Below are 15,183 nucleotides of genomic sequence, written 5' to 3'. Positions count from 1 at the left end.
GTTCTAGCTGGAATTTTGAACATGAACCCGAAGATGAACCAATGTGGGGAAGGGACATCTGAAACACGGAACAGAAACGCAGAGCTGAAAAACACTCAGCCAGATGGATATGAGGCTGTTACACAGAGATGGCTAGCGGAGGAGGGCAGGGAATGGCCATGGTCCTGCCCAGGCCGCTTTCACCCCACCACACCCAGCTACCCCATCAAGGTGATGAACTAGGACTAGAAATCACCACTGAAATAACCTAAGGCAATGTGCAGAGCAGGAGAGTGTGAAGACTGGATGACAGGGAGTTGGGTAAATCACAACTCACACTGTTATTGATTGAGTGATTTTAGTCAAGTGAATACATGGCAGGAAAAGCATGAAAACAAAACACATATGGGAACTACTATTAACATAAGTGATAACATCAAAACATCTGGTCAAATGTAGTTAAAAAACAACCCAAATGAAATGGAATGTAAAACATCTTCACAGTATTCAAAGCTTTTTAGAAAAGTTTTAGACTCTAAACGTGGAGTCCACACGAGAAAACCAGGGCCAAGGGGAATTCCATCTGTGTGCCAAGGACCTGTGATGCTGGGTCAGAGCAGCCAGCGTGCCATTGTGGAGAGGTGGTCTCAGGTTTGCTTCCGAAACACATCTTGAAACACTCCAGCTACGAGGGTACAACAGAGCGTCTAGTCACAGGGAGTCTAACAAGACAAACAGCTTTTGGGAGATGAGATTTCTGTAATTTACACATTCGCATGGAGCCTGGAGCTCTGTCTAGACTCTGCCCCAGGGAAAGCAGTGTGCCACCCCACCAACTATGAGAGCTGAGTATTAATACAGAATGTCTTAAAGAACTATTCTGACAACTCTTGCCTCCGAGTCTGTCTTCTAAGAGAACTGCTAATGAGACTGTAAAAGTTTGGTGGGTTTGTTCTCCTCTGACTCTCTAATGATCCTTTTAAAGCTTTCCAGATCTGACCCTTGATTGGCAACAATGGCCAGAATGCACACGGATCGCCTCTACTGAAACCACTGAGTCTGCACATTGGTTTGTTAGACCTTTTGTTGAACATAACAAAGGTTGGTGATCAGGCAGCTTCGGGTCCATAGACAGCCTCCCTTTCTGTCCTGAACTGCTGATATACTGGACAAAACCAGTCTGTGTGTGTTCAAAATCCTCACTGGTCTACAATGGAATGCTAAAGCCAGGGATTCTGAAGGGAGGTGGGGATGGTGGGGGTGGGGTGGAGGGGGACATGGCCAGGATGGAGGGGGCCCGGAACAGCCGCTGCAGTTCACAGGATCAGCTTGTTGTGAAACCTTTCTGAGAGTGCTGCCTCCTACCTGAGGATTCCTAACACAGAACTGCCCAACACAGACCCTAGCTTTCTTTCTGTGAAATTATCAACACACACACACACACACACACACACACACACCCTCGAAAAATTCAAGGAGGAAGTCCTCCGCCACTTGGATGGGGTCCTGCTGCATAAAACACTTTGCCACAATGTGCAGCCTCTCAGCGAATGTTAAGCTAGGGACTGGAGGCCCAGTCTACAATGTAGTCACGAAATCCTTTGCGTTTCAGCTGGACGATGAGGAAGTAGACTATTTCTAGTTACTAATGTGCAGGCGCACTTTTAAGTCATCCAAAATTACAGGCAAATCGCTTAAGGTCCCTAGTAACTATATGATTAAGTGTGAAGGAATTTTTAAAAGTGTTAAGATGATAGGAGGACTAAACATGAAGTTAATTGGGTTACTACCCCACTTGATAACTGGGTTGGCATGATTTTCAGGCTGGAGTCTTTGGAAAGTTACCAAGATTTTCCTCTCTTTTTGTGTCACTCTAAGGCCACTGGATAGATGACTCCTCAAGATCAATGCTTCTTCTGGATTGAGTAAGCTGGAGGGACAGCCACTGTGGTCCTTGAGATGTGGTGAGGAGTGAATAATCAGACTTTGGTGGAAGAAATTAACTTTTTTTTTTTTTTAAACTACTCAGACAATAAGAGTAAGGCTGCCTAAGACAACTGGCTTATTGACATCACTTATTAAGCATACCAACTTCAGGGAACACCTTTGGGCACTTAGGGAAACTACCGATGGTTAGCCTTTGAAACCAGCTCCTTGGATGGGGCACTTAGCCTCAGATAAAAACGTGAGTCAGAGGAGGACAAAAGTAAAGGTAGAGGGGATCAGGCAGGCGGTGTTTGAACTCTAGGCAACCATGTTTAAGGAAGAGGATCTCCTTGCAGAAAAGCAGAGCCTGGGCAGGACTGTGGATCATCTGTTTACATAGCCGTGCTGGCTTAAGGGCAGCTGAGCATGGCCATGACACCACGCCCACCTCTTCCTCAGCACATGGGCAGAGAGCATGCTCATTAAGAGGTCAGCCTTGGGCAGTCAAAGACGTTATCTTTGAAATGCTCACTGTGGACTTCATCCAAGCCTTGAAAGGGTGTGTGGGCTTCTGTCACTGTTTAGGTTGCTGCTGTTCTTTGGAAATGTGACAGATAAAAATGACAGTGTGGGGCCGTTCACAGGGGCTCCCCATTCACCCTGATTCATGACCTGTGGGATGCTCGACATTTGTCTCCTACTTTCACTGTGGTTTTGAAAACCAGGAACTATTGGCTTCTCAGCCTCAGATGCCTCGTGTCTTTTCATGCCCGAATGTTCCTCCTCAGACAGAAGTAAACACAGATCCCTGTAGCCCTTCGACCCCAGTGGACTGACAGAGACCAACAGTTTCCTATCAGAGGTGGCTGGTTCAAACACTGAGGGTAGAACAGGCAGTGGCCTCCCATTCAGCCACTTTATATATCCCATTCCATATTGGGATACCCTGGCTGCTTTCAGAAGTGTGTGTGTGTGTGTGTGTGTGTGTGTGTGTGTGGACAGTGGTACAGTGGTGATGGACTTGTTTCTACCTAAAGCAGAAAAAGGGGGATTTACCACCAAACTGAAAGCAACCTGGCTTGGCAATGATCAGAATCTTCTACCCAAAGGCTCCACAAGCAATCCGTAATGATGTCCAGAACAACATGCGAGTTGAGCCAGCTGCCCCTGATGTTCTTCTTTACAATCCTTTCCCCCCCTCCCCCAAACATTTTCTTTTTATGTGCCTGAGACTCCGTGAAAGGAGCCTGCTCCTCCTTTTACACAGTGACTGCTGGCCCTGCTGCAGCCCTTAAAAAAAGCCTTCCTAATCTAAAGGGCCCTGGCCTTAGCTGGACGTGGCTATGGAAAGAGAAGGGAGTGAGATTGCTGTGGGAACACAGGCAGCCGTGAGGCAAAGGACACACTGCCACAGGCGAGAGCAATATTTGAACCCGTAGAGCCGGGGTCATCCGCTCGCCCCCTCCCTCAGCCTGGGCCACCCCCCCACCCCCCCAGTCCACCCCAGGATCACTTAAAAACAGATTGGAAGGTGGGGCACTCGTGGTTTTTCATTTTGTTCATGAAGTTTTTGAATTCCTTGTTTTTCTTGTCCCACTTGTGAATGGCTGTCAGCAGGTACTGGCTCTTCACTTTGCGGCCCATGATGAGGAAGTGGTGGTTGAGGTTGTCCAGCTGGTGGCAAGGACAGTCGGCACCGTTCTTCAGGAACAGCACAAGCCTCTTCAGCTCCTTCTTCTTGATGGGCCCCAGCTTCAGAGGTTTCTTCTTCTTGGGGATAATCTTCTTGTCGCCATTTTCCTTCTTTACTTCTTTTATTTTCATCCTCAGTGCTGGGATGGGGAAGAGAGGCAAAGAGAGAAGGGGTGGGCAAGAAAGAGAAAGCATTAGAACAAAGCTTTTTACTTGAGACAACATCCCACCCAGTCCTACAGAAAAGAGAAACAGCAATGGCCAGTGTCTCAGTGACAGCCTGTGTCTATGTCACCCAATGTGCTACTGAGCTGTAAGCACCCCCGAGTGTTGCTGTGGGGTACCAGGAGGTACTCAAATCAAGTTTAGGTTTCACCGTGTTAAGCAGAATAATTCAGAATTGGAAAGATAAGTATTGTCATGTACAGAAGATAGATTTGTGTGTGAGAGAGAGACAGAGAGACAGAGGTAGCTTGAGATGGTGGCAGAGGGTGACTAGTAGGGGAAGGGGAGAATAAGAGAGAATAATGGGAAGGGATATGAACAAAGCACAAGGAAACACGTGTATGAAAACATCGTAATAAAGCCATTCTTGTATCCCAAGACAATTTAAAAAAGAGGTCATATAGGTTTTTGGTTTGTTGTTTGTTTGTTTGTTTTGTTTTGTTCCAAGACAGGGTTTCTCAGTGTAGCCCTGGCTGTCCTGGAACTAGCTCCATAGACCAGGGTGGCCTAAAACTCACAGAACTCCTCCTGCCTCTGCCTCCTGAGTGCTGGGTTTAAAGGCGTGCACCGCTACCACCCAGTATGGTTTTGTTTTTATAACATCCGAAACAAGGCAGACAGAATCTATGTTGCGTATTCAGCAAGGGAAATTCAGAGACCTCTTCCAACTGTTTGCAGGGTGCACTCAACATCAGCATCCAACTTCAGAACAGGCAAACTCAGAATTCTTCTAGCTGTATGTTCAAGAAACTATGATGTCGGTCACTGCCCATTGATCAAAAAGCCACAGACAGGTACCACCAAGGTCTTGTCTACTGAAAAGACCTATGGAGAATCAAACTCTGCTTTGATTGTCTGGCTGCAATCCTAGAGAGCACATTCAGGTATGACCAAACCACATATATAATACGGAGTAAGAAATATCTGTGTTGTTGGAACCAGGAGTGAGAAGAAAAAGCCTAGCCATCAACCCTCTCTCCTCTTTGCTTTTTGTCCATGTATTCTGTGTTAGTTTTTTTGTTTTTTTCTTTCTTTGTTTGTTTTATATGGGATATGGAACACAGGGCCCCACTGTGTTAGGCAAGCACTTTCCCACTGAACCTTCCCCAGCCCTGAATATTACGTTGAACCTATGCACAGCTCCTGTACATCCTCTGAATTCTTTTGAGTTAAAAGTTACCAAGTACCCCACCCCCTCACCATCATTTTTAACAAGAGTTCTACTGCATTCCATGGAGAAAGTCTTGTCTTTGAGCTGAACTCAGTAGCTAATGATTCTGAAAGTGTGAGGTCAGCCTCTAAATGCAGTGAGAATTTTTCTTTTATTTCTAGTAACTCCGTGAAGAAAGGACAATTATTTTCCCTGTCTAAGAGATGAGAGAACTTACATCTGTCCAGTCAACTGGCTTGCTCCTTTGTTAACTTTAAATTCCTGCCTAGGTGCATCAATCAGCTGTCCACTATTTTAACAAATATATGACTAAATCAACTGATAAGGAGGAAAGAGGTCCATTTTGGTTGAGCTCCAGTTTTTAACCCATCACTCTTGTCCCATGGGCCAGTGGCAAGACAGCACACCATAGCAAAAGCACATAACAGGAAAAGGCAGCCAGCCATGTGACAGCTAGCAAGGAAAAGAGAAGAAAGGAACAGTGGTCCCTGTCCCTGGGTGCCCTTAAGACATGCCAAAAATAACTCGTTTCTGCCAGGTCCCACCTTCTGAATGTTCCACTGGATCCCAGAGTGTTGCAGACCGAGCCTGTAGCACACAGGCCTCGGGGGCGACAACCAAACCACAGCACCAGGACTAACACTTCCAATCACAGAGCCGTACTTGCTGCCTCGGTGGCTTCGAAATTCCTAATCATGAACTCAAATCAAAACTCAGAGTGCTCATTAATTAGATCAAGAAAATAAAGGGCTCAGTTGGGTTCCCAATCCCACTTCCATTTTAGAATGGCTTTTCTCATGAAATGGGAGTCCATCTTGCTGAAAGAGACCACACTAGTAGAGAGTTTACGACTGACTGTTGTGCTGGTTGCAAGGCCACACGTTGGCTGCCTCACAAGCAGAAAAGGAAGGGTGAGGAGTCTTGAGAGCAAGTCTTTAATGAACATGTCGAAGTCTGTGAATTTAAACACCCCCATTGGCTTCTTTTTCTGATGAAAGGGCATCCAGATCTTGAGAGCATCCAGGCCTGAGAAATGCCTCATGCCAACGCTAGCAGAAAGGTCACCGACGGACCCCTGTGAGCAGACGTCCCTTGCTATTGACCTCCTAGATCTTCCGGAGTTCCCACCACTCAAATAGTAAAGATGAGCCACAGTTTCCCCGCAAATTCAAAGTGCCAACACCCACACCCCAGTGGATCATTGCCCACGGCTTCTGACTTGCTTGAGTTCATCTCACACCCATGATGAACCCAGCAACGGGAAGCTGGCAGGTGGCTGTGAAATGAATACATAGCAGTCTACCCCTCCAAGGCCTGCCTCACCCCAGACAGGCCCAAACTGGCCCCACACTTACCTCAACTCCTGCTGTTGGCTTACAGACATTGAACCTGGGAGTTCATTTGAAAAAAAAAAAAAAAAAAAACCTGCTGAATGAGAGAAGTTCTCAGTGAGGTTGGCTGAGGAGACCAACTAAAACACTCACTACCTGGGCCAAAGGCAAGCAATCTCATCTGTGCTCCCCTGTGCCAAATAGCACCAATGGGAATGGGGGAAAATTCCTATTGTTTTCATCAATTGCCCTTTCAAGATCTGTGAGTTAAAAGCTTAGTCCTTAGCAAAACTAATAGAAAGTAGTGGAATGTTCATGGGGTGGGTGAGAGGTATGAAGGTCACTGGTGTGTGCCTTTTGAGAGGGACTGCAGGACCGCTTTCTATACCTTCCTCTGGTCTTTGGGGCTTTTTGGCCATGACGTGAGTGGCTTTGTCTAAGATGTGTTCTTGCCATAACATGCTGCCTTGCATAAGGCAATACCAATTGGTCACGTACAGGCCTCCAAAACCGTCCAGCAAAGGTCGTTCCTGTAGGCTGGCTACATGAGGTATTTGCTACAGTGGCCTACAGGAAGCTAACCCACTGCTTATTAAAGAAAGGCTGCAAAGTATCAAACAGCAGCAAGGCAGTAAGAAGAACTCTGTCTCCTCTCAGGGCATCACCAGGAGCCCAGATAGGTAGATGATACCCAAGTCCAATGTGTAGAACCAAAGTACATGTCAGAAGCAGCCGAGTACCACTTGCATCGCCACGAGAGAGTAATGCACATACCAGCCCGCCACGGGGGACCTTCTTTTCTCTCTGGGTGTAAGCACATGCCAGGTGCTCCGTCTACTACACTGCTTCTCAACACGTGGGTTGTGACCCCCATGGGGGTCACATATCAGATATCCTGCCTATCAGATACTTACATTACAATTCGCAATGGTAGCAAAATTACAGCTATGAAGTAGCAACGAGGTAATTTTATGGTTGGGGGTCACCACAACATGGTGTCGCAGCATTAGGAAGATGAGAGCCGCTCGTCTACTGGCTCTTGTTTACTGTTCACAGTGACAGTTAAGCAGGCATTTTGAGTGTTTTATTACAGTCAAGAAGAACCCCGACTACACAGTGACAGCATAAGGCTGCAATTTGTAAGAGGAGCAATCAGGATTAGAACCCATAGCCAAGCCCACAGACCGCGTGCCCTCTCACCATCCATTATTAAGTTTAAAACGCTATTGCTTCAGTGGAAACTATTTCTTGATTGTACTGCTTTTAATCACAACTCAAAAAAAAAAATGTTCCTTTGTCATGACCATGTAAAGGAATTTCGTTTACATAGGTGGGGGAGCAGGGAAGGGAGGGGGAAATTGATGATGGAAATGTGGTATGCATTAGGCTCTCTAGTTCTTGGCTATTTAGCTCACTTTCTTTTTCAAGGTGGAGAACGTAGGGAAGAAGGCACATATGGCCAGAATTGCTAACGTCTTTCCACCTTCCCAGGGTTTGCTTTAAGCATGCAGATTAGCAGCAGTGTTTGATACACAATTACCTGTCCAAAGTTAATTTCTTCACATCTGTGGATGCCTGGGCACCCTCCCCAACCCCACCACCATGCCGAACCCGTGGCACCTAGACAAAAGTTGGTAAGGGCCAGAAAAGCCAGGAATCAATCACCATTGCTCTCTCTAACCCTAACCCTAACCCTAACCCTGCCAGGGCTCTAGCTGATTCACCCATGGATGCATTTGCCATGCAAACAGTGGTGGCATCAAAGACCTAGGAGACAGCTGCTGGGACCGAAGCGACAGGACACAATTCTGTATGGACTTAAAACCTGGCTGTTAATGCCTTGAGTCTCTGTTTTCTTTCTGTAAGATACAAGGCACAGTCACTGGCATGGCTTAAGTCATCTCCAGCGCTCCGCTCACCTGTTAGATAAACACCACATTGAAACTAACCCTCAGGCTCCAGACTTCAGCCACCTTAAAACAAAGAAGAAAAAAAGGGGGGAAGGGAGTAAAACGATCCTTTTTTTTTCCTTAGCAACAATTTTTCATGCCCCCAGGGTAAAGCATTACTCTTATCTATGCATTACTGCCAGCCAATAATTCAGACACCCAGAGACATTGAAAACCTCCAAACTTGAGGCTGCAATTTGTACTGTTTGAGTCTTTCTCAGAAATCTTAAAACAAAACATCTCTTCGGTTTGAGTACATCTGAGTACATTTCAGTAGACCATGAAAACTTCATTCCACTTTCAGTCACTCAAACCATATTTTCTGCACACAAATTATACTTCCTTGACAGCCTCTGCACAGGCTCAGCCATATTTCTGAGGCCAAAATGAGAATCAGAAAAGTCCTAAAACTCATCTCAGGCCTGCCTTTTCTTCCAAATCATCTCTTCCCCTGGATATTCTCAGCCTACTAAAGGCACCCTTCTTCCTACCACTACCAGGTACAGCTACTGGATGCAAGGCAACCACCAGCCAAGGGCCATATGGTTAAACAGGCAACAGTCTGGAATTGCCATAGGAATCTAATAGGGAAAAGAACAAACCAGGAAAGGTAAGGGTGTGGCTGAGTCAGAAAACACATTTGAAGCTCAACTGATAATAGGTACCGGGTACAGCGAAGGATAAAGTGTAGAGGAAAGAAAGAAAAGGAGGACCCTAAGGAAGCAGCTTTGCTGGGATGGAGGGGAGACAAGAGTTATTAGAAAAGGGTCAGAGGCAAAGATTAAAAATAAACAAAACAACCTAGGCAGCTGTTTCAAAGGGAGGAGATACCGCCCCATCCCAAAAGCTGAAGAATGTGTCTAAAACTGGACTGCCTGGTGATACAGGTCACTGCCGATCTGTTCGGGGCCAGGATCTGAGCCAGTGGAGGTTATTCCAGAGAGCTGAAAGCCAAGGGAAAGGAGAGACCAAAGCATTCCCTGCAGACAGTCTCCGAATTCCTGGAATGTGTGAGAAGAGCAACAACCACAGAGGACCACTAGCCAAACACACTGGATGGGGCCCAGGCAAGCACACTACTTCTTCCTGAAGTCAACTGAAAGTTAATTAGAACAAAACAAAACAAAACTGCAGGGGCTGGAGAGATAGATGGCTCAGTGTTTATGAGCACTTATTGCTCTTGCACAAAACCTGGGTTTGATTCCCAGCGCTTACATGAGGGCTCATGAAGGATCCATAACTGTAATTCCAGGGACCCAGCATCCCCCTCTCTGTGGGCACTAGGCAAGCACACAGTACACATATGTACATCCATATGTGTAAAATAAATAAATCCAAAAAGATTTAAAAACAAACCAAACACATGCAGGATAAAATGGCAAAGACAACAAGAACGCATCAAGAGCATTCTGGACAGTGGAAAGCAAGGAGAAGGTCAGACTTGGCTTGACAGAAAAGGCAAGCTGAAACCAGCTGCTTACAGAGAGAGAGATGCTTCATGCTGGTAAGGGGAAGCTGGTCCCCATAGCAGGGACTGCAGGCACTAGTGGGCTGGGCCACAGGATGCAGTGATGAATTTGAGTGACTGACCTCACCACCAAGCCCAGCAGCAGCCAAGAGGTTTATTCTAGATGGCAGGTTTGCATCCAATGGAGGGAGGGGATGAAGCACTGGGGATGTCCAGGCGTTAGGTGAGACTGTGTGGTAAAAAGTGGGAGCCTCCGATCTTGGAACACCGGATTTCTGGCCTGGGGAGATGGCCCAGCAGGTAAATGTGCTCGCCAAGCCTCATAACTCGAGTCAACCCCTGGAACCCACATGGCGAAAAGAAAAAAACTCCCACAAGCTGCCCACTGACCCCCGTGCATAGAAATAAATGCACACATGAATACAACGTAATAAGAATGTTTCAAAGAACACTGAATTTTGGTTTCCAGGTCAGAGAGTTGAAAAACCTTGTAGCTCAAAAGAAAAGGCCGTGTTTTGTTGTGTTTTCCCCTCCTTAAGAGTCTCAAATGGGGCCCAGCAAATTGCAGGTTTGAAGTACAAAGAGCTTCCAACTCTATGCCTCTCAAATTCAAGTGTCCAAGCAAGCATTGACAGGATTTTAAGGTAAGTCTAAATGTGAATGACAGAGACCAAAATATTAAAAAAAGGGGGAGGGAGACTTCAGAGCTAACAGAGACAATGTAAAGCATAAGTAACCTTTAAAACGTGATGACATTAGCTAAGTTACGGCATCGCATATCAAGAACAGAAAACCTTAAACAGCAAAGTTCACAGAAGAGAGCTGTGTTCAATACATGTGTTCTAAGACAGGTTTAAAGACATTTCCTGAGATCATAAACAAAGTGACGAGACTATCAACCCAAGAACCTCCATGGTTGAATACAGGGAATTACAGAAAGCATAACAAAATAGGGGTAATCAAGGAAATAAAACAAGTCAGTTATTCAGTGCTAAAGAGCGTAATCTCTCGGGTGACCAGTCCCAGCTCAAAGAATCATGACACTTGGAGACAGAAGGAATGAAAAGACATCTTAAATACACAGAAAAGAATATCCATCTAAGCCAAAGGATCCGGCATCAGGATGGTACCGGATTTTGCAACAGCAACTCTGGGAGCTGTAAGACAATGAAGAAAAGCTTTAAAACCCCCAAATATGATCCGCAGCCAAGCAGTCAGCACTCACCAACAAGATATAGACATCCGCAGACATTAAAGGGTTAAATACTAACTTTTATGTGTCTTGCATGAGGAATCTTTTTTTTCCCCCAGTGCAGAAGTTAATGAAAAGAAGTATATGATTCAGGAAAACGAAGAGCGAACATCAAGAAACCCGAAGGGAGGCTTGAAGGGGCTTGTCTGTAAGACACAGACACAGCGGCATAAGCAAGGGAGAGCTCAGAAGACAGAATGAGGCACAGTAAGAGGAAACAAGGAATAAAGACAATAGGATGAGGCAATTACTGTCTCCAAGGAAAATGAAAGGGGACACAGCAGTGGCACACTTTATTGCGAGGGTGCAAATAATGTCTTCATGAAGCCAAGAAATTAAAACTGCGCACACATGAAGCCGAAAGTGCCACGTGGCTCGGGAAGATGATGCAAAAGAGACTGTCCTCAGCTTTAATTGCAGAAACAGCAACAAGTACTCTGAGACAGGAGACAAAAAGATCACACCCTGCGGGTCCCTGCACTTCCTGCCGTCCTGCCACCACCTCCAGAAGCTATACCAAGGGGGAATGGTCGCTTCCAGCTTGTGGCATTAGGGAGGGAGGGCATGGGAGACAGAGCTGCAGTTTTGGTTTGTTGTTTTTTAAATTAAAAAAAAAAAACCAAAAACAAAACAAAGCTTTCTTTTCATTCCTATTTGATTTTTAAACTATATTTTGGGGTGCAAGATCTTAAATCTTTAGAAAGCTTATGGCAGAACATGACTAAGTCACCCAGTGGGGGATCATAAAGAAAACAGATTATACATTTCCAATATAAATGAAGCAACTTCATTTTAGGTAGTGCTCCTTGAATAAAAACTTTTGCTTTTCAATCAGTTTGCTCTCTCTCTCTCTCTCACCACTGATTCCTTGTCTTGTCTTTCAAGCGGTAAAGGAGAGGGAGCCCACACATCTTGTCAACTCTCTCCCATTAGGCCAGAGTGAGCGTGGTTTACTCTGAGCTGGAAGGTAAGTTAGAACTAGTTTAACCGATGCTCTTGAGTAAGTCTTAGAGCTGGAAACCCTCATGGCCATCACTACCACCTGCTCCGGCCTCTGCCCAGAGCTACAGCGGCTCCTGGAGCAAGAATGAATGGATGGGGACCACTGACCCAATATCTGCACACATTCTTTCCAGCAGCACGAATGAGCGGTCTACCAGGGGCTGATGCCAGAGTACACAGCCTGATTCCTAAGAGATCCTATGTGGCTTTGTCCTGTAGGGGGGTTTGATGTTTCCAAAGAGATGACGTGGAGAACAGAGGTAAGCTGGTTCCAGAAGCGGACAACCTTGTTGCACCATAGCCTTTCATCTGCCAGAGTCGGCTAACCAATGGTTTGGGAAGATAGATATAGATGGGCACCCTATGCAGCAGCCATACTGCCAGTTTACACAGCTCCTGGTCAATGGGTGTATTCATAAGACAAAGCTTCATTCAGCCATGAGAACAGGAGAACCAGCTTTCTGCTTTCTTATCCCAGTTCATAAACCTACCAAGGCCTGAGGCAAAAAGCTCCTTCCCTCGACTCAACTGTGCAAAGGAGATCTGGTAACAGCCTGGGCAAGAGCCTTCAGTGATAAGAGTGTTGCATCCACCTTCCAGAATGCAGCAGAGGGCCTGGTCAACATGCAGGGCTGACTCTGAGACACACGGGGCCCAAATGTGTCCTACTAACAAAGGCCTCCCAATGGAAGCTGGGCAGAGGTCACTGCGGCCACCAGGAGCCAGGGCTGAGCATCATTAATTTGTCTAGCAAAGGAAAGAGCTGGCACTACTTAGTCATAAGAACTCAGACTCTATCCCCTGATCACAAACCACATACTACATCCAGGCATTTCCTGAAATATTACAGGGCATACATTACACAGATAGATAGCTGGACAGAACAGACAGACAGACAGACAGACAGACAGACAGACAGACAGATAGATAGATAGATAGATAGATTAGATAGACAGATAGATACATAGGTAGGTAGGTAAGAGCAAAGGCCCTGCCCAGCTACAAAGAATAACAGGTGCTGAATTTTTTCAAGTGACTCACTTGAAGCCAGTTACTTAATTGAAGTTGTCCTGTTTTCCGAATCCCAGATAATCTAGAATTTAAGGGGCTGATCACAGAAGAGAAGTTCTCCGCACACACACCAGCAGTTTCAGAGTTAGCCATCCAGAATCCCACTGCTAACTGTGTGACTTCATGGCCTGCATAGCTCTCCCACTATCTTAGGCTGCTGCAGCAAAGTGGAACTCTCCCCTAGAGGACAAAGTCACGGATGGCGTCATTTTTCCCTCGGAAGCCTGGCTCTGGCACCAAGAATGGGGACCCCTATGTAGAACCAAGAGATTGGGTGCTGTGTCCTCCTGGAGTCAACATAACCACCCCCATCTCCCTGCCACTCAGGGGGTTGAGAGGTTTCCCTTAAAGTCAGCTGTTAGGACTGTCAGAATTTTGGCTCCGATCCAGGCAATCCTGCCAAAGTAAACAGCCGTTCCCACCATGAGGTCACCGAACTTCCAGCTCTCTCCATGCCACCTCCCGGTGTTCACGCAAATGGCAAAGTTGCACTGTCCCATAGTCTCTTGGAAGGAAAAAGATGGAGAGTAGGGAGTGGGATTCAGAGCCCATGAGCTGGATGAGCCAAGAGCTCTCAAAGGTGACCGCAAACACAGGTCTCAATCCTAAGCAGTAGAGATCATTCAGAATGCAAGCTAAGTTGGAGACTCCTGAGACACCTTCTCCCTGCCCCTCCCCCACCCCTGCCCCACCCCTCCTCCCACAGTTTCTGATTCAGTAGCAATAGGTTAGGACCCAATAATTCACATTCCTGACAAGTCCTAGAAAAGCGCTGATGCTGTTGGGCCGGGGACCAGCTTCAGAAACACCCAAGGAAGAAGTCTGCAAGTAAGGACAGACAGCATTTGCAGTCAGTGAGGTCTTTAGGGCCTCAGTCCCTTCGCTGTGGTGCTTTCAAAGCCAGAAAACAAAGGCTTTTCTATCAAGAGGCAGCACAGTCTGGGAGAGAATGGGCCCACATCCAGAGTTAGCAGACCTCAACGAACTCCACCATCGGCTTTTCATGCAAACACGGGTAAAGCACTTCACTTCTCTGGCTCTCCATAAACGCGTGAAGAAGGAAGGAGCGAGACAGTTCAGTGTTCATAGGCCTGCAATCTCAATCTAAATCTTCCAGATTCTCTTCGCTGTCTTGGAAATCAAGGACTGAATCCCAGGCCACACAAGAGCTAAATAACTCAGATATCACAGGTGGCCTTCACTGTGCATATCACCCAGGGACTTTGCCTGCCTTTACCCCAAGCCAGCCTCACATCGACAAACAAGAGCCCAAGAGTCTGACTTTAGTCCAAACTCAAAGACAACCTGAGGGCAGGACCCATGGGACATACTCTAAGCATGGTGACCAGCAGGCCTTCACGTCATCCCATTAACAGATGGCAAGAGGGAGGACCTCTTTCTCTGGAGAAAGTGTGTGTGGATCCAGTGCCCTTGATCAATGATGGCCACAGACACGCTTCGGCTTTCTTCCCTCTATTAATTTCACACTGAGTCACGTAAAGGCAGCACACACGCTTTACCTACTGAAGTCAGAATATCATTCAGCTCTAGGAAATCCAGCCAGCCAAGGTCCAACCCTGTCTTCTATGGCCTTCAATGTCTGAACTTTGAACAGACACAGCTTTGCATGATAACGACCACACACACACACACACACACACACACACTTTGTGAATTCACACAAACTCTGCTTGGCAGCTACTGCAATGCCTCGGCCACCAGAGCGGTCAGTTTCCCATTTCTTGAGCACGAAAATGAATGAGAACACAGCCATTGCCCCGAAGCTCGCAGCCTCATTCAGGAGACTGTCATTTTTGACACAAACACATTACTTAGCCCTTCTCTATGCATTCCCTAGGCCTCTGACTTCCTGAAGAAGACACTCAGCTTTGGATATATTTCTAGATGACACACACGGGAAAGATCAAATCATTTGTCCAAGTTCCAAATAGACAATGGCGGAGCTGAATTTGAACCCAGGAAGTCAAGCTCATAAAAGGTATGTAATAGCCAGGATCTCTGCATCCTGGATGTCTCTCTTGTCTACGGTAGAATGCTGCTTCCCAGGCCTGGAGTCAGGACTGAGTCTCCTTTTCCTTCTAAGGGCATTCTATATG

At 46.4% G+C, this 15,183-nt stretch overlaps 1 protein-coding gene across 1 annotated transcript in view; it reads right to left on the bottom strand.

Moving 5' to 3' along the window:
* Positions 1-320: 320 nt before the first annotated feature.
* Sfrp1 (secreted frizzled related protein 1) overlaps positions 321-15,183 on the bottom strand; it is a 36,684-nt gene continuing 21,821 nt past the window's right edge. Inside the window, exon 3 of the mRNA XM_021634825.2 lies at positions 321-3,737. Within this exon, the coding sequence (XP_021490500.1) occupies positions 3,415-3,737 (323 nt within the window). The 3' untranslated portion in view covers positions 321-3,414. The remainder of the gene's footprint in view (positions 3,738-15,183) is intronic.

Source organism: Meriones unguiculatus, chromosome 4 (assembly GCF_030254825.1).
Source record: "Meriones unguiculatus strain TT.TT164.6M chromosome 4, Bangor_MerUng_6.1, whole genome shotgun sequence".
NCBI lineage: Eukaryota > Metazoa > Chordata > Mammalia > Rodentia > Muridae > Meriones > Meriones unguiculatus.
This window is presented reverse-complemented; position numbering and strand designations above follow the sequence as displayed.